General features: G+C 45.1%; 1 protein-coding gene across 4 annotated transcripts; it reads right to left on the bottom strand.

Moving 5' to 3' along the window:
• Positions 1–1,299: 1,299 nt before the first annotated feature.
• LOC107204077 (ras-like protein family member 11A-like) lies at positions 1,300–18,296 on the bottom strand. Of its 4 annotated transcripts, none has more exons than XM_015626876.3 (5): positions 15,780–18,296; positions 12,793–15,619; positions 11,260–11,316; positions 9,036–9,118; positions 1,300–4,638 (listed from the first exon to the last, which is right to left on the bottom strand). In XM_015626876.3, the coding sequence occupies exons 2-5, from the start codon at positions 12,935–12,937 to the stop codon at positions 4,171–4,173; spliced, it is 753 nt and encodes a 250-aa protein (XP_015482362.1). In that variant the 5' UTR covers positions 12,938–15,619; positions 15,780–18,296; the 3' UTR covers positions 1,300–4,170. The 4 variants fall into 4 exon arrangements, with proteins under 4 accessions (XP_015482362.1, XP_033370001.1, XP_033370002.1 ...); XM_033514110.1 differs by having other exon boundaries at positions 17,108–18,296; XM_033514111.1 differs by having other exon boundaries at positions 17,490–18,296.
• Between the last annotated feature and the right edge of the window lie 6 nt (positions 18,297–18,302).

The raw sequence follows: 18,302 nt of genomic DNA, 5'->3' as shown, positions 1-18,302 counted from the left end.
CTTTTGAGCTTTTAAAGTGAAGCTGGATATCTTTTTTTTAACTTTAATTCCGTGGTTTTCCTGTGTGAGCCCCAGAGGAGACAGGCACAGCTCAGAAGAGCTCTGAGAGTCCAGGAACATGAAATATTAGCAAGTATTTCATTGTGTTCCGCTGCCTCAGGGCCGTGTGCTGGCTCTGCAAACACAGCAGTGGGATTTTGACCCCAAATCTACTTTGCCAGTGGGCAGAGGGAAATCCAGCAGTAACAATCAGCTGGCAGCCACCCATTTTGCCTTGGAAAACAATTAGACAGCTGTTTTCTGGTACAGAGCACATTTCTTTTGATGTCTCAGAAAATTATTCCTTCTTCTTCATTTGTACACCTGACACAAAGCCTGGGAGCAGCCAGGATACAAATATTTCTGTCTGAGCTGCTCCCTGAAATCAGGATCTGAATTTTCTGGTTTTATGCCCTGCTCCAGGTGTAAATGTGAGATCCAGGAGCTTTAAAGGGATGCAGAAGCAAAGTGTGAGTTCAGATGTAAATATTGCAGCCATCCCTATGCAAATGGGGGCAATTCCTTTCTTTCTCCTTGGTGATTCTCTCCTGTGGGTGCTGAAGTGTGTGACAGCTATCTGTGACCTATGGGCAGAGTCATTCCAATTAAGAGATCTGGCCAAGATCAATAAGCAAGTCACAGGAAAAGTTAAAAAATGGAGCCTGATTTTCCCATCTCCCAAATCCCACTGCATTTCCATGGAAAATGTGGAAAACCTGTGAGAAATGCAGCTGACAGGAGCACAGAAATAACCATTAACAAATATCTTCAGTGGCTCCCAAGCCTGTCTCAGTGTTGCTGTAATTGTGAGGAGCCAACCTGTCGCTGAGACTTTGCTCAGTCCCTAACACAGCTGAAATTTAAGAGACTTTTCCCAACTTTTAATTACATTCCTGTGCAATACAACTCCCTGTGTTGTGTGCATCCCTTGAGGGAGGTGTAGGGTCTTCCAGTTGTTGTAGAGAGCTGGGAATTAATTACAAAGGACACAGGGTTGGAGTTTCTCTCGAGTACTTGCTCAGCTGTGTAACCTTGGGGCAAATCACTCAACTGCTTTGTGTCCAAGTAAACCCAGCTGGAAAACCATCTTGAAAACCAGATGGTGCACAAAGATTTAAAATGCTCAGGAGAATGATGAGGGATGAGGAAAAAAAAAAAATTAAAAGAAGGAATTCTACCGCTCACTGCTGTTGCTATTGATTCCAGGGGAGTTTAATCTGGACTAAATCAATAGAACTGAGAGGAGAATTTTCTTTGATATCCAAAAATCACCCCACACTTTCAAATTTTTTTTTTTTTCCCCTCTCTCCTCTTGACTTTATGGCAGTACTTTCTCTCTAGAGGGTTAATTTTAAACCTTCAGTAGAATACATGTTTTCCCCTGGCAGCCTGAAGTTTCTAATTCAGGATCAGGTTCTACATGACTAAACTTTGATCTCGTACAGGATTATTTTTAGACACTTAATTCTATAGCATTCTTTTCTCCCTGCTTCTTGTGCAGCCATTCAGCCTTGCCTCTGGGGCACAGTGAGATGTCCTGGGGCTCAACTGCTGCACCCCAAATAAAAATACTGAGCTTTATTGCCTTCTGTAGATGGTTAGTCCTGGCTTAAAACCAGTATTTGTACTCCTGGTCAATGAACAAAGGAAATGCTAAAGTTTCTGTAGCAGAATAAATGTTTGCCACATGTTAATACCTAAGAGGAGACTTAAATGTTTCAATCTTTTTTTGGTTTTAGCCAAAATGTAGATTTCCTTTTTTTCCCCCCACAGGAATGTGGGAATACTTATTTGCATAAGGAATATTTCCAAAGCAGATTGTTTTAGGTTGTAAGACGGGAAAACAATAGATTTTAGTGTAAATAATGAATACTTAAATATGTGACACATAAAGGAGCCATTTTATTCACTGCTCAGGGAAGACCTTGCATGTTTTTATTAATCACTAACAAAACTAAACAACTGAATTTTGGTGACATTTCTTCCCAAATCAGAAAGGATTTGAGCAGAAGGAAGTTGCAAACAAATCTTCCAAGCTGGAGCACAAATTCTCTTAGGCTTTCATGAAAACCAATGTCAGCAAATTGTCTGCAGCAGATTTAGCCCTTGTTATACAGTACTGGAGTGGCAAAATTGTTAATTGCTATTCAAAACTGGTGATCATTTTTCCAATACAAAAATACTTCAGTTTCTGTGTGTCTTGCAAACTGCTCTATTCCATGTGATTGAATCTTGAGACTCAATATTTGAGCCTAGATTCAATATTTGAGCTATTGAATCTTCATGTTCAATATTTGAGCTGTGCTATTATTAATTTAAAACGTTGAAATTCTCTGCCATAAATACCAAAGTGCCCAGGATGATTAATGACACTGCTCAAACAACAAATTGTTAATTAATCATAAGCCAAAGTAAAAATTCCCTGTTATCATTTGAGTCCCTTTCTGGATGATGCAACTTTTCCCCTCCTAATCCCACTTGAAACTGAATTTAAAAACAGGTGCAGGTCATTTGTGGGAATGAAAGACTTAAATGAATCAGAACACAAGACATTCTCAGATGAGCAGCTGTGGAAAACAATAAATAAAACAGAAAGTGAGCTGGAGATAAGGCAAATCCAGGTGATAAAATCATGGCTAGAGCTGTCCAATATAGGCAAATGAAAAATTCAAAGTACATTTTAAAGCCCTGAGCCATACAAATACTCATCAAACTCCATTTTTGCCGCTCCTAATGAGGAAAAGGTTGATTTAGCTCAGATGAAACTGCAGCTGGGAGTGTTCTTCCATATCCATCAAACTTGGGTTTCCCTCCAGTGTCCCTGAGTATAAATCACTGAGCTTGACTTCCTTTCATGGTCCCTGAATTTCTCATCTGCCCTGCTTGAAGAAGAGGTTGGTGCATCATGGATTTGTCACGGTCCAAGCCCACCCTCACTGAGAGCAGAGCTCTGGGAGCTCCGTGCTGTCGTTACTGGTTCCATAAATCACTTTATGGGATACAGCCCCAAATCCTGGGACGTGCTGAGGCACAACCAGACGCTGCCACTGGGATATGTCCTGACAGGCTGGGATGCTCTGGGAGCTGTTCAGGGAAGCCTGGATTGAACTCAAACAACAAAATAATGCGTTCCCAAAGCCAAAAATTTCAGGCACCGTAAAAAACTTTTCTTCTTAAAAACAAATCCCAAACAAAGTAACGATGTAAATGTGCTTCGTGTGAAGGCTTTGTTTCTTTAAAAGCATTTTGAACTTGAAGTCTAACTGGTTTAGGAAAAAAAATTATGAGTTTTAGGTGACCTCCTTGCTCTTGATAAGTGCATTCCATTTTTTGGTGGGTTTTAAACCACTCTGATCTATTTTTCCCTTTTCCCAACCTTCAGAAAAATGAGAAATGCCATGGAGAAACTGACTAAAAAATGCTGCCACAAGTTTGTATTTTAACCAAATAATCACTTTCAGAAGCAGTCACTGTGCTTTTAAACAAAAATAATCTGAAAAAATAGTGATTTATTTTTAAAAAAATCTCCCTTTAAAGAGACACTGTAAGGCTTAAGTTTGCATATGAACAAATCTCTCCCCACTGCTCAGAACTCTTTCTTTGAATGAATACTTTTCACTATTTATGCTCTTCATGTAAATGAATTAATTCATTTATTTCCCAGTCTTGCAATGAAGCAGATCTGGTCCATTTTTCTTGCTCCCATTGCTCTCCTCATGTCCTGCTGTAGTTCGCTGCCTGTGTTTGGGAACACAACCATTCCCAAGGGAAGTCACATCTCTCAAAAGTAAGATTTCACAATTCTCATTAACAAAACCCACTTTTTAACACCAAGATATTCGACTGCACCCCTTTCCAAAAAAAAAAAAGAAAAAGGAAAAAAAGAATATAAAAGAAAGAAACAATTTGGAACGACCTCTTTTTTTTAAACCACGGTTTCAAAATACCAGCCCCAGAGAGCAAATTCTGCGAGTTCCTTTGCTGAACGAGCAGGGGCCTTTTGAGAAAGATGTGAAGACCAAACGAAAGAGCCTCTCACACAACCTGATGGGCTGAATTGATGCCCCTTTTCCCCAGCTCGTTGCCTTTTTTATATCCAGGGCTCCGGAACACAATTCCTGGGCGGCCTCATCAGAGCGTGGTGGCGGATTTGCCTTTGGAAGTCAGAGCCTGCTTCAAACGCCTCTTCAAGTCCTGCATGTTGGGCGACTTGGGCCGGACGAGGTGGAGACCTCTCCTCTTCTCCCCGTTGCAGCTGCTGCTGCTCCTGCTGAGCTCCTGGCACAGCTGCTGGAAAGCCTCACGCACGCCCTCGCAGTTCTCCCGCGCCGACACCTCGCAGTACGTCCCGCCCAGCTCCGTGGCCAGCTGCAGCCCTTCCTTGGAGGACACCTGCCTGGCCCTCAGCAGGTCGCCCTTGTTGGCCATGAGCAGCAGGGGGATGTTGGCGTTGGGGTGGATCCTGCGGATGTGCTGGTGCAGCGGCCGCAGCAGGCGGAAGCTCTCGTAGTCCGTGATGGAATACACAAACACGAAGCCGTCGGCCCAGTAGATCGAGCGGTTTATCTGCTCCTGGCAGCAGATGCTGTCCGTGTCGTCCTGCAAAACAATTTGCACGTCAGGAAATGGCCCCAGACAGGGCTCGGTTTGAACAGGGGCCTGTTTGTTCATGAACTCCCAGAAAGCGCTCTGGACGTGCCCAGGGAAATTCCCAGTGTTGGTGATGCTGTGCCGGGTGGGCAGCCTGGGGAAAAGGAGATTCAGGGGGGACCTGGTCACTCCCTCCAGCCCCCTGAAAGGAGGAGGCAGCCAGGTGAGGCCCAGACTCTGCTCCCAGGGTCAGGACAAGAGGAAACAGCCTCAAACTGCGCCAAGGAAGGTTTAGGTTGGATATCAGGAGGAGTTTCTTCATGATTGGAACATTGATTGGACATTGGAAGGTGCTGCCAGGGAGATTTGGAGTGCCCATCCCAAGGAATGCCTGGATGTGGCACTCAGTACAAGATGGGTTCAGTCACAGCTTGGACTCAGTCCTGGATGTCTTTTCCAGCCTCACTGATTCCATGATTCTCTGATTCCACACTGCAGGAAAGCAATAATGTGGAGTGGAGAGAGGTGAGAGCAAACTGGTTGAAGAGAAAAGCCAAAATACTGCTTTGAAAAGTTCTGTATTCTCTTGTACCCAGCCAGCCAGAAACACACACCCTGACTGTGGGGACAGTAAGAGCATTAAAAATCCATCAGGTTTGTCACACCATGACAACTGAAAAGTTGTCTCCCAGTGTGAGTTTTAGGGCATTTTCCAATTTTTTATTCACTGTCTCCATGGACAGAGGTTCTCACTAACTCTGGTGAAGCCTGCCAGGTTTTCCTGCCTTGTAGGTCTCCAGATAGGCAAAGTTATTTTGAAAAAAAAGCAATTTGTTACCAAGATCCAATGACCAGAACTGAAAACCAGGTGAAATCTCATTGGTAATTTGTGGAGCAGGCATGGGTTTATGTCATTTTTTCCTGGTCACACATTTCTGGAGTCCATCACCACTCCTGTCTAGAGCCCCAGCCACCAGCAGCTTTGGGAATTGAAAGCTGAATACAGCACTGTGGGCTTGAAAAGAGATCAAGTCACTTGTCAGGATGAAGCTATTTCCAGCTAATCCTCCCCTCTTTTTTATCCCTGCTGGGATTGGGATAACCCAGCCAGAGAGGGAGATCCCTGCTGCAGCCATGCTTGCCTTGGAAGAACTGTCAATTATTACATTTCTGTCAATTATTAAATTTCTGTCAATTATTACATTTCTGCAACGTTGTAATTATTTTTATATCCAACAAGCATATTCTGTGTACGGCTCTTCGTGAAGCTGGTAGAAATTTTGTGTTTTAAGAGGGGTTTAACATCACAAATACAGAGCTCAAATTTTTATTATTGTTGCTAAATTCTACCCAAGAAATTTTCATCAGCTTCTGTAGGACTAATAGAAAATGTGTTCCATTATCTATTAATCTATATAATACATATCTGCCATTCACATAAATTCTAACAGAATTTAGAGCTCAACATTTTCCCTAAACAGATCACTTTTATTTAGGCCTAAATATGAATTATAAAGCCTAACTTCAGAGAGCAGAGATGGAAAAGAATGAGTGAAATGGATCTGTTTTCCTCTGGTAGACCAGACAGCAAAAGAACTACAGACAAGCTCTTCTGTGAGGAGGAAGCAGAATTTCTGAAGGGTCAGAGTATAAATTAGGCTAAAAACTTTCCTCAGGAGTTCTGCCAGCCAAGTGCCATTTGTAAATATTTAATTATTGCCCACAGAGGCACTGGCTCCTCACGCCTTGAGGTTCTTTGCCCTTGCCAGCTCACAGCTAAATCCTCTGAGCAGTGAAATTGGTTATCAAACGCTCTTATCACTGCTCCCCAAACCCCAAAACAGAATGATGAAGAGGAATCCTCCCCAGCAGCCTTTTTGGAAAGGTTAATGAGAGTGAGCTCCAGCCAGGCCAGGGCAGGCTGTGGGAAGAAGGGCAATTTGCACTGTTGGCATCTGGGCTGTAGCCAGTCTGGGGATAATTAGCCACTCTCCATGTCCTGGAAGCCTCTTTTCACCAGCAAAACCCTTTTGTGGCACAAAAAACCCAAACAAAACAAAACCAAAAAACACTAATTGCACTGGCAAGCTTTGAAAATGGGTTTGGAGAAGGTGCACATTCAGAGAGGCCTAAGAGCAGAAACTCACTCACTCCAGCTAGGCCCACCCAGATGGATGGATGGATAATCCCAAATGGAATGCTTTATTCAGGAAATCAAAGGCTAATGGGCTACTTTTTAAATGGAAATCTCCCCTCCAGAATGAATTTTGAAACACACAGGCCTTTGGAGTGTATAGGCCAAGCAGCCATGAATCACCCAACAAAACCACTCATCTGCTTCTGTTTCCCTCTTACACTTGCACATTTCTAGGGGCTTGAATCCCCAGGGTTTCCACAGGATTTCCTCCTGAAACACTGTATTCAGCCTGCAGAGTGCAGGAAGCTCTCTTCCTTAAGGATTTTTATAAAAAATCTGACTTTTTCTCAGTGTTAAACTGTTCTGACACAGTCCCTTCAATTATTGCAGACACATCATTCAAAGCAAACAGACACAGGGTGAGATCAGGGTGCCTGTGGGAGATTTTGGAACAGACCTTGGACTGGGACAAAGAAAATTAAACTTTTAAACTGATTTAAAATCATTTCTGACTAAGAAACCTCAGCTGTTGGCTTGACTAAATTTTGTGCAGCTCTGGAGTCACTGGCCTGTAGGACACAGCATCAATTTAAACAGGAAAATTGCATCTATGTGGTCTGGAAATGTGAGTTAAACGATTCCAGCCCCTCCTTTCTCAATGGGACAGCAGAGAGAGGGGGGATTCCCTTTGTTAAGTGTTTATCAGGCAACCCCAGTGGTGCCAAATCACTCCCACAGCTCTTCTCTGCAGGACAAGCTGGCAAAGACCTTTGTGCTGCTAAATCCCACTTGAGTATTTGGAGAGCTTCCACTGCAGCTTTTATTTGCTGCTGAGGGTCCAGAGCAAATGAGGCTCCTGCCCTGTGCCCCCCAACCCAGCAGAGAGTGGGATTTCACCAAAGATTTCCCCTTCAATCCACTTCCAGTCAGAGAAGCTGGAAATGGGAGCTTTGCTTGTCCCATTCTGTAAATTGAGGATGGAAGAGCTCAGAGGTGCACACGTGGATCTGTGCAGGTAAAACAAGGGGTGCAGAGCTGGCCAGGGCAGCCTGACACACGAGGAGAGAAGGTGATGCTCCCATCCCAACATATATTGGCCAAATCTAAGTTTGGACTGAGGTTAAGGCCGCACCTTGAAGTTTAAGCTTGATGGTGCAATGAGAATTTCTGATTTTATCATGAAATCTCTGCTGTTCTGGAGGAATTGCTAATCATGAGATTTCCACCGTTCATGTAACCCCAGATTTCACTGTGTTTCCTGTTGCTTTGACACTATTTTCATCCTCTTGTTCTGCACGTGAAGGGAGCATAAATCCTGCTTGGAAAAACATTTCTAGAAAGAGGTTCCTTGTAGAATAATAAATCTAAAATATAATAGAATAATCAATATTTAATTAATTTATTTAATTTATTAATTTAATTTATTAAATCTAGAATGTAATAGAAAATACTATTTAAACTATTAATTTATTAATTTATTAATTTATTAATTTATTTAATTTATTAATTTAATTTATTAAATATAGAGTATTATAGAATAATTAAATCATTAAGATTGGAAAAGGTCTCTAAAGAGCTCCAGTTTTTGGCCACAGAGTGTGTGACTGTAACACAAATTCCCCAGGTGCTCTTTGGGGTTTGTGTGATTTTAGCAGAGTTTGGTTGAAATCCCCAATCATAATAGAATTATAGATTCATTAAGATTGGGAAAGATCTTTAATATCACCAAGTCAGACTATCTAAAGCACTGATAGTAAAAGGAGTGTGATAAATGCTAACACCTTAATAACAGGGAATTAATTATATTTAAAAGCAGGGCACAAGCACCATAGCTGGAAATGGCAATGCTGTGAAGCCTGGCCCCTTGGAAAGAAACACTTCTCTAAATCTGGGAGACTTTGGGTGTGGAGGAAGGTCCAAGCTGAGCCAACTGGGCCTCTGGGCAGGTGAATTTTCTGCCACACAGGGACAGAAACCACTTGACAGAAAATAAAACACTCAAGCTGTTGGCAGGAGGGAACCAGATTGTGATTTTACTGCTGTTTAGTAAAGTGTTGGAAAGAAAATCGTTTTAATTTTGACTTATTCCTGAAGGAGCCTGATTTAACACCTTCAAGAGCTCATTTTGGTGGAGTTTAAGATATCTTGATTAGCCTTGAGTTTGAGCCCAGATATTTTCCTGCTGCTAACCAGAGTTAATTGCAGATGGAAGTGCTGGCAACAAACATAAGACAGAAGTGTTTTGAAAAGCACAGAGCAGTTGTTTTACCTCCAGTGAGACAAAGGGAGTATCCTGCACCTGCAGAGAGATCTGCTCCCCATCTATGGTGAACTTCCTGGAGTACAAAGCACCTGGGGGAGAAGGAAGATTGTTAGTCAGGGGCTGTACCAGAGAACCAAAATTAGAAAGGAAAGGTAAAATGGGGCTGCTGAAATGCAGAGTTTTGAGGTTTAGGATGTGGGGCTGCCTGTAGAAAAGTGAGTGGCCTTGTGTGGCAGAGTGGGGCTGTGAAAGGGCCACCTGGGCTTGAGTCACATACTCAAAGTGAGCACATAAATCCCATTCAGGTTTTCAGTCCCTATTGTTAACTTTAAATATAAGTGCAGTTCACTTTTTGTAATCACAAAGACATCCAGGTGTGGTCAGTGAAAGGAGTGAGTTTTCCTGCTGCTTGCCTTTAAAAAAGGAAAGAACTCTGGTTTTGGACACAGAGTGACTGTAACACAAATCCCCCAGGTGCTCTTTGGGGTTTGTGTGATTTTAGCAGAGTTTGGTTGAAATCCCCAAAGACTGGACAGTTTAAACCTGGCTTTGGTTAACCTGGAGGACGCATATTCACAGCCAAATGCCAGTTCTACCCACCTAGGCCTGATCTAGCTCTGTTCTAACCACTGGGCTTGAACTTTATTTTGCTACTGCAGCTAAGTGACTATGAAAATTTAAGTCCTGATTTTATGAATTCTCTGTGGTTGTGACAAGGACAGCTTCAGAGGTTGATGTCATCATCAATTTTGTTTAGAACTTAACACAAGTCACGTGGGGGTGTGAAGAAATGCTAATCCACAGCTGTTGTGTACAGCCCTTCTGTCCTGGCCCAGTACAATTGTCACTGCTGCCTCCAGAACAATGTCAAACGTGGAGAAATCCACCCATTGGAGTAAGGAATTCAGATTAGCAGGGTGCCCAGCTAGTAATGCCCTCACTTCTGAAAATCAGCTTTGTTTCGAGGAAACAAATGATTTTATTCCAGTGGAAAAAGAGTCTGAGCTCATGGAGCATTTTCAACACAAGGAAATTTAGCACTGAATCCCACATTATCATATTGTGGTTTAATCCTGTGAGGGGATCCAGCCCTGGTGGGATTTTGTTTGTATTTTAAACCAGACCTGATTTAAAGCTGTAAAGATGATTTTATGAGAAGACACTGCAGCCCTGAATCAAGACCAAACAACCCCTTGTTCCCATTCCATGATGCCCTGCAGAACAAAGAGCTGCCAGGCACTGCTCCTGCTCTGCCTGCTGATGAAGAAGCACGGCTGAGTGATCCCAAGGGCACTGCCACCTGTTCCTTCTTGCTGGAATATTCACTTCTCCTGCAGCGTGGCCCTGGGAGCTTAATGGGAAAAGCATGTGGCTCCCAGCACTGGCTCTGGCAGCAATCACTGCACAGCTCCCAGGTCTCACTTGATGTACAACCTCCCAGAGAAGAGGTGACAGGAGAGAAGGAGCAAAAGTGCAGCCAAGCATCAGGGTTACTCGGGGTCAGTGAGGGGGAGCTGCAGGGAGGAGCTTTCAGATTGCATTTCCTCAGATCAAAGGTGTCCTGTGCTGCTCCCTCCTCATCCTGAGCTCAGCAAGCATCTCCAAAGTGAAGTGTTTTCTGAATTCTGCCCACCTTTCACCCCAAAACTGTGAGTAGGGGTGAGTGTGGGGCACATGGATCTATCTACAACATCGGGAAAATCAGTCGGTGTTTCCCTGGAACAGTTCACATGAACACACCCTCTGCATTAAACAAGAAATGAATGGTTGCTTTGCTTGTTTTACAGAGAAAAGGCTTCAATTTCAAAGTCTCCCGGGTTATAATAGCCCCTGAAATAAAGGGAATGCACAGAAAAAGTTCTGAACTGCCTTTTACACCCCTCAGAATTCCTCTGCCTTCCCTGGGGTTGCAGGGGGAGCAGCATTGGGTTCCTGTGCTTTAGCTGATGTGTAGATTGTTCCTTGAGCCTGTGTTTCAGTATAGGTATGTCCCCAAGCAAAGCTTTTACTCTGATCCTCTTCCATCAACTTGGGGGGAAAAAAACCAGCTGAAAGGATCATAAATAATGAGCCTTTGATTTATTGCTTTCATAGCTCCAGGCTATTAACTGAAAATATGCACCTTATGGACATCTAACACCACTTGGCTTCCCTGTAATGTGCACCAGTCACAAAAGAGTGGATTTCTTTCCCAGCTCTCTGCAGTGCTGCTGGGGAGAGCAGAACTCACCAGTGTTGGCTTCGTAGTCCCCAATAAATCTCTTTGTGAGAAAGCGCACGACCAGGGCTGCAAAACAACGACAAAAAGATGCGTCCTTAACGAGAACCCAGATCCATCTGGGCACAACTGGTGGAACATCTTCCTGCAGGAGGAGCCTCAAGTGAAACCCAGTTCATCTCTGCATTGCTCACACCTTATTCTGCAAGTGCTGCTCTCGACACTCACAAAGATCTGGGGCTCCTAATACAGAGTTTTTCACAGCTTGTGTTGGAAGTGAGCCCTGAGATTCGGGGTGGCAGGGAGGTTGTTCCCCTATGAACACAAAATCAAACACTCTCTCCTCTGCCCTGAAATAATTTAGGAGAAGAATTACAAGCCAGTAGACCGCAACTAATCCAAATTTAAGCATTTTATGTCAGGCAAGAAGTGAGGCTGATGGATGGAATGGTTCTTTCCAGCCTTAAAACCCCTCACAAAAGCCATTAGTGATATCTAATCACAGCCAGCAAACAAACTCCATGTGCTCTGCACTTTTGGGTCATGCTGGAGCACCCTGGGCCTTCTTATTCACCTTAACCTGAGCTGCTTTCTTCAACTCCTTGATAAGAACATTTTCCTTTTCCTGCATAAAACATTTAAATCCCATCGTGGCAACAGTAATTTATATTCCCCTGGTGCTTTGATCTCAGTAGTGCTTATTCCTTGTAACTTGCAAAACCATTTAATTAAGAGTTAAATGAAATATCTCATTCTGCAAGCAACATTGTTTTAAAATAGATTTCATTTCAAGCAATAATTTTTCCCACAGTGATACTGGGTCATCCTTTAGCACCTTAGATGAAATTGCCTGTGCAGCTGTCTTCAACAAACTATTTAAAAATAATATGAAGATGTGGCTGCTTCAAAGCCAAAACAATCATTTTGCTGAATCCCATGGAACCACAGATGTAATAAATCAATCTGCTTTTAATAATTCCTGAAATCACAGACCAGATATTCAAATACACCAATGCTCTCTTTACCCTCTTTTCTTCCCCTCTCCTTTGGAGAATAATAAAGGCACATCTTGCAAGCTGTGATTTGTCAGCAGAGCATAAAACCTTTGCAGCAGGAGGATAGAAGCCAACTTTTGGGGCGTGGAAATTTATTCCAGTGAAAAAACAGTCTGAGCTCATGGAGCATTTTCAACACAAGGAAATTTAGCACTGAATCCCACATTATCATATTGTGGTTTAATCCTGTGAGGGGATCCAGCCCTGGTGGGATTTTGCTTGTATTTTAAACCAGACCTGATTTAAAGCTGTAAAGATGGTTTTATGAGAAGACACTGCAGACCAGGTAGAAGCGCTCGTGAGTACAAAAACTCTCTGCTGGCTCACGTTGGCTTCTCACGCACCTACAGCAAATCTGACTGACAAAAAATCTCCTGTGCCTTTTCTTAAAAAGAAAAAGAATAAAAATGAAACGGTTAAGATGGAAATCTCCCAGTTTTGGCTGTGTCTGGGCAGAGGAGGAAAAGCAGGGCACACACCTGTGACTTACCTGTCTTGCCCACGCTGCTGCCGCCCAGCACCACCAGTTTGATGATTTTGTTGGGCGCACAGTCCAGCGCGGGGTACTCCGGGATGGGCAGCAGCAGGAAGTTGGTGGAATACTGAGACATGGTATCCTCAGGGATGAGGAGCATGCCAGGAGGGATCCGAGCCGATCTGCGGGGGAAAAGCAGCAGCGCGGCTCCCCGGCGCCTGCTCCCGGCTGCCTTTCCTCGCAGCGAGAAGCTCTCTCATCCCACTGAAGACGTTTTCCCGAGGAATGCGAGAGCGCCCGGCCTCCTCCAGCCGATTCCTCTGCTCAGACAGCGACTTTGGAGAGCCGAAGGGAAGTTTTGATCAGCCCCCGTGAAAGCTGACTCCAGCATCCCGCAGCCAATCACGAGGGCAGCGGGACATTCCTGCAGCCGGGCACAGAGCATCCCCATCCCTCCCCACGGCTGCTTTATGTGCTAAAAAACCTCATTTGGGGGTTTACAGCCGTCACGGGAGAGCTTTCAGCGCCCTACATTCACCCCCATGCTCGGCTCTAATTCCGATTTGAATAATCCGGTTCTGCCTGTCCATTCCTTCTCCTTCTCCACGGCTCCTCGCTCCCTTGTTCTCCCTGGGTCATTGTGTGCTGCTGGCACCCTGCTCTTCGGGAGAACAAACACCTTTCCATCCCCCTCCCCGCTCGGAGTTTCCAGGCAGCTGTCGGATATTCCAAAATCCCAGCTGGAATCCTCCGGGATACATTTGATCCGTGTGATGTGAGCCTCAAAGGCAGCACCGGGGTGGGACACTCCAAACACGGGGAAGGGAATTTCGGGCTGGTGACAGAGCTGGGAAGCTGAGGAAGGAGCGGGTGTCTTTCAGAGGGAATGGAAGAGAGAACGGCATCTCTAGGAAATCTCCGTGGGGTTTTAGGACAGCCTGGAGCTGAACACTGGCTACAATCAGCTCTCTGGGATAACAGGAAGGGAAAAACACTGCGGAGGGAGTGACCCAGATAAAGCAGAACTGCAAATAATACGAAACAGATGGAAATTAAACTAAAAAAAAATAACGCAGTCGGAGCAGTCGTCTTTGGAAAACTTCTGGGAAGGGAGCAGAGGCAAGGCTGGGATGAGGATTCTGTCAGGCTGTGTGGGAGATGTGGATGGGAATGGAGAGCAAGATAATCCCCCCAGAGCTCATGGAGAGTTTTTTCTGCAGGAACGAGGTGGGTTTGGCTCACTCTGGAGAGGCTGCAGCCACCAAGCTGTGCCCAGCTGCTCTGCCAGCCCTGCTGTGACCCTCAGCACACACCTGAGCCCTGCCCAGAGCCAGGCTGGGCTCCCAGGACATGGGAAATTAGCTCAGAATTCCAGATCACTCCCAAAAGCACCTGGAGCCCTTCCCAAAGCACCAATCCCAGCTTCCACAGCAGCCTGTGCTGAGTGTGAACTGCCCTGAGGAATATCCAGCTTTGGGACACAGCAGTGCAGTGAAATCAGCACAAGAATCCCAAGATTTATGGACATGTGGCTTTTCCAAGGTTCTATTTCCCCTCTAAAACCTCGTTGTGCAGCAGTGTTTGTGATGAGGCTCTGCAAGCTCCCCCAGATTTATTCCTTTGACCATCCTGGCAGCTGATGAAGAGGAGGAAAAAATGTCTGGAGGCTGATGCAGCTCAAGGAACTGGGAGAGAGCTGCTGGATCTCGTGTCTTTTGGGATATGGCTCCTGTGAGAATGGTTTGCAAATCATCCAGTGTAAATTTGCTTCCAGATTTTTGCAAAACCCCAAACACTGAAAAAAAAACAACCCCAAAACAAAACAAACAAACAAACAAAAAAAAAAAAAAATCCAGGAAATTTCATTACCAGGGTGCTTTAATCTCCCACAGGTTTTGTAAGAAGAGGCAAAACGAGAGGGTGAGGAATATTAAAAAAAAAAGCTCAAAATCTTGTGGTCGATTAATAGATCAGCACTTTGAAATGTGTTATGGAGCTGGACAGTGATAAATTTGGGATTAGTTAGCAGCAGTAAGTCACTGTCTGCCTCTCTGAGTGCTGGAACCTTTGTTACCATTTGCTATTAAAAGCATATGTTAGTGAGTAATATAAAAACATTCATCACAATAGTCCTCCTCCAAAACCAGTCATAGATCTGTCAGCTTCTAGGTGGCCAGAAGATCTCCAGCCCAGGGAAAAAAAAAAAGCCAGATAAGCTGAGACAGATCATGAAGAATATTCTATCTGAGCAAAGACATTCCTAGAAGAAAACAGCTCTGCTGGCTTGTTCCAAGAGAGAGGCACACTCAACTGAAAAGAAAAAAAAAATATAATAAAAATTCGTTTTGGGTAACCAAATGTGGTGCTGAGGAACACAAAAGGGAACCAGAGGCAGGTGGAGAGTGAGCTTTGGTGTGGATGAACGTGAGGCAGACCAAAAGAATGCAAACTGTGCTCAAATGATGCTGAGCTTGGATGTGGCACTCTCAAATCAGGAGTCCCAGGCACGAGCACGGAGCAGCTGCTGGCTGAGGAGGGGTGGGGAAGCTTTTCCATGGCCTTGCAGGGCTGGATCTGCTGCTGACACAGGAGAGGGGATGTGTGGGGGCAGGAATGAGACAGCAGTGCTGGAGGAAATGTTCAACTGCTGCTTTTGGCAGCTCTGAGGGCTTCTGGTTGCTTAAAACAAATGTGAAAGCAGTTTTAGGCTGCGTGCTGGAAGCAGACCAGTGGAGTGCGAGTTCCTTTGCTAATATTGTTCAACATGAATTTCTTCTGCACCAGCCCAGGCTTCTTGTGCTTCTCCCCAAAACTCCTTCCACCACGAGCAGAGCAGGAATCCCTGTGCAGAGAGAAGGGATTTTAGTACAAATAAAAAAAACCCAATGTATTCTCCCAAAGTTCTCAATCTGCTCTCTAGCTCCTCCCTCCTCTCAACTCTGAGGCTTTAATCCTGAAAGGATTCAAGTAAAATACAGAATCAAACCCAGAGGTTTTCAAACCTTGTCTGATGGTCTAGATTGCCAGAGCAGCCTTTTCACAGAGTGAAGCCACACAGGATTCACCCTCTTTGAGACTGTACAACCCTGGAATAACATGGAATGTTATGTGGAATAACAATTGTTTTTAAAGGAGATACTCATTGTTTGTGCACAATGGGCTTATATTTAGCTAAGAAACCCATGTTTAAAATTCAAATTCTCTTGGAAAAACAAGAGCTTGAATTAAAGGGGGAATGTTTGCAAAACTGAGAGCGGCTTTGGGAACATTTGACTGGTTCTGGAGGTTTCACTTTACCAACCCTTGGGCTGCTCATGCAAAGATCTGTGCCTTTGCACGGTGCACAGAGATTGTTATTTCCACACCAAATTTTTTACAGATTTATTTACTGCTCTGTGTTGCTTTTGGATCTGTTTTTTAGATGATTTTCTATTTATATTGTTGTTGGCCCTCCTACACATCTTCGGAGATGAAGCTTGCTAAAAATAAAAATATTTGCCATGACCACAGTGCCTGTCACAGGAGGATGTCAGAATGCTTTAAAACTGGTTGGAATTATTCCTCATGCATTGTACAAAAGGAGTAAGAGATGAGCAGAGCCAGAGAGACCTTGCTAACACCCCAGCACGTTGGGAAAATGTTTCTCCTTCTGCCTAGCTCTGGCAGAAGTTTTTCCTCCAGAAGTCCATTTGTAACCATCCCATTTGCTTCTGGCACATCTTTCATAGAATATATCGATGTTAGGGGGATGTGGAAGGAGAAACAGGGTTCTTTTCAGAGCAGAAATGGGAAATGTGGCTGTGGGGAGATGCCAGGGGCTGTGGCAGATGCTGAGACCAAACCTGTGGCTGGTGGCTCATGCACACACCCCTGAATTGACTCCAGCCAACAAGAAATGATCCCTGCAGCTCTCTCTGCCCCTCTTGATTGCAAACTCAGGGCCCAAAGGTCACTTCTCACACTGCACTCAACAAAAATTGTCTTTGAACCACCTTTCTGCTCCCAGTGACTGAATTCCTCCAAGCTGGGAAAGGCAAAAGAGGAGATAAGAAAAGACCAGAAATGAGCGTGGTGTGCTCTGTGTGCTCTGAATTCCACCTTGCTGAGTTTAAATGAATCAAAAGTGCATCTCTGTGCTCCAGCAGTGACCTCTGAAGACATTCGGGGACAAAACCACGATTTTAGCCCTGTAATTCTACTCAGCACCAAGTTGTTCTGATCCTGAGGGCAAAGGGCAAGGAAATGTCCTCAGATTCTGCTGCAACAGCTGTGATAAATCATCTTTGATTCTATTTTGGGATGTAAGAGAGATGAACATTTAAATACTTACTTCAGTCTGGTCAAACACTGTACAGACTCCACAATTTCTGCATTTCCTGTCCCTAATTTTAAAGCACTGCCATTCATGGCAAGCCTGTAAGGAGCACTTTTCACTTTGGGGATATTTTGTAAGGATTGGGGTTTTTTGTCTTCCTGAATCCTGTCCCTGGGGAGCCTGGAGTAGATGACGTGGGAAGTCCAACGTGTGTACGGGAACATCGCTGCGGGCGAGCAGCTCAAATAGAATGGAAACATCTTGGCCTCATAAAAAAAAGTTTCTGCTTTGGAAACTGAACCCTTCCCCACAGATATTCCCACAAGGTCAGGGCTGGAGTGTGGAAAAGGCCCTGGCACTGCTGGGATTGTGAGCAGGGAGCTCCCCTCGCCCTCACCGGCTCTTCCAGCAGCTCGTGGTTAATGAGGAGAGGCTGGGAGCTCTCCACAGCTCTGGATCAGGATCAGCCACATCCCAAATTCCTGCCCAGTCCTCGCTGTTTCTCCTGAGATGGGTTTGCCCTCGGTGTGTGCACTGCAGGACGAGCTCTGTGGTGTCTCAGGAGTGTTTCCCACCCCTTCTCCCATGGGATTTACGATGGACGCTGCTGCCACTCGCAGGGCTGAGCTCTCCAAGAGCCTTTTTGTCCCCAGGCGTGTGGTGTGGAACAGCAGAGGATCCCTGGGGCAGCACCTGTCCCACCCCATCCCAAATCCCAAATCCCAGTGGCCCACAGCCACTGGAAGGAGTCTTGGGAATCACAGAGTTCCATTGGGCACCTCCAAGGATGCTCTAGGGTGGCCGTGGTGTCCCTCGCTGGGGTTCTGGTGACATCCCCCAGTTCCCAGCCCGACCTCTGTGGGGACGGGGCTTTCCCCCAGTGTCACCAGTGACCCTCGCAGCGCCCGTCCCAGCGGGGCCTCCAGCCTCCTCCTGGAGCCCTGGGAATCATGGAATATCCTGAGTGGGAAGGGGCCCAACAGGATCATGGAATCACAGATCCCATCCCCATCTCTTTCCTATCCCGGTCCCCTTCCACATCCCAATCCCATTCCCATTCCAGATCATGGTCCCCATCCTGCTCAAATCCTGACCCCGTTCTATCCCAGTCCCGTTCCCATCCCTATCCCTTTCCTTATCCCAGTCCTGCTCCCATCCTGATCCAACCCCGTTCCCATTCCCATCCCGGTCCCATTCCCAATCCTGATCC

Source organism: Parus major, chromosome 4A (assembly GCF_001522545.3).
Source record: "Parus major isolate Abel chromosome 4A, Parus_major1.1, whole genome shotgun sequence".
Taxonomy (NCBI): domain Eukaryota; kingdom Metazoa; phylum Chordata; class Aves; order Passeriformes; family Paridae; genus Parus; species Parus major.
This window is presented reverse-complemented; position numbering and strand designations above follow the sequence as displayed.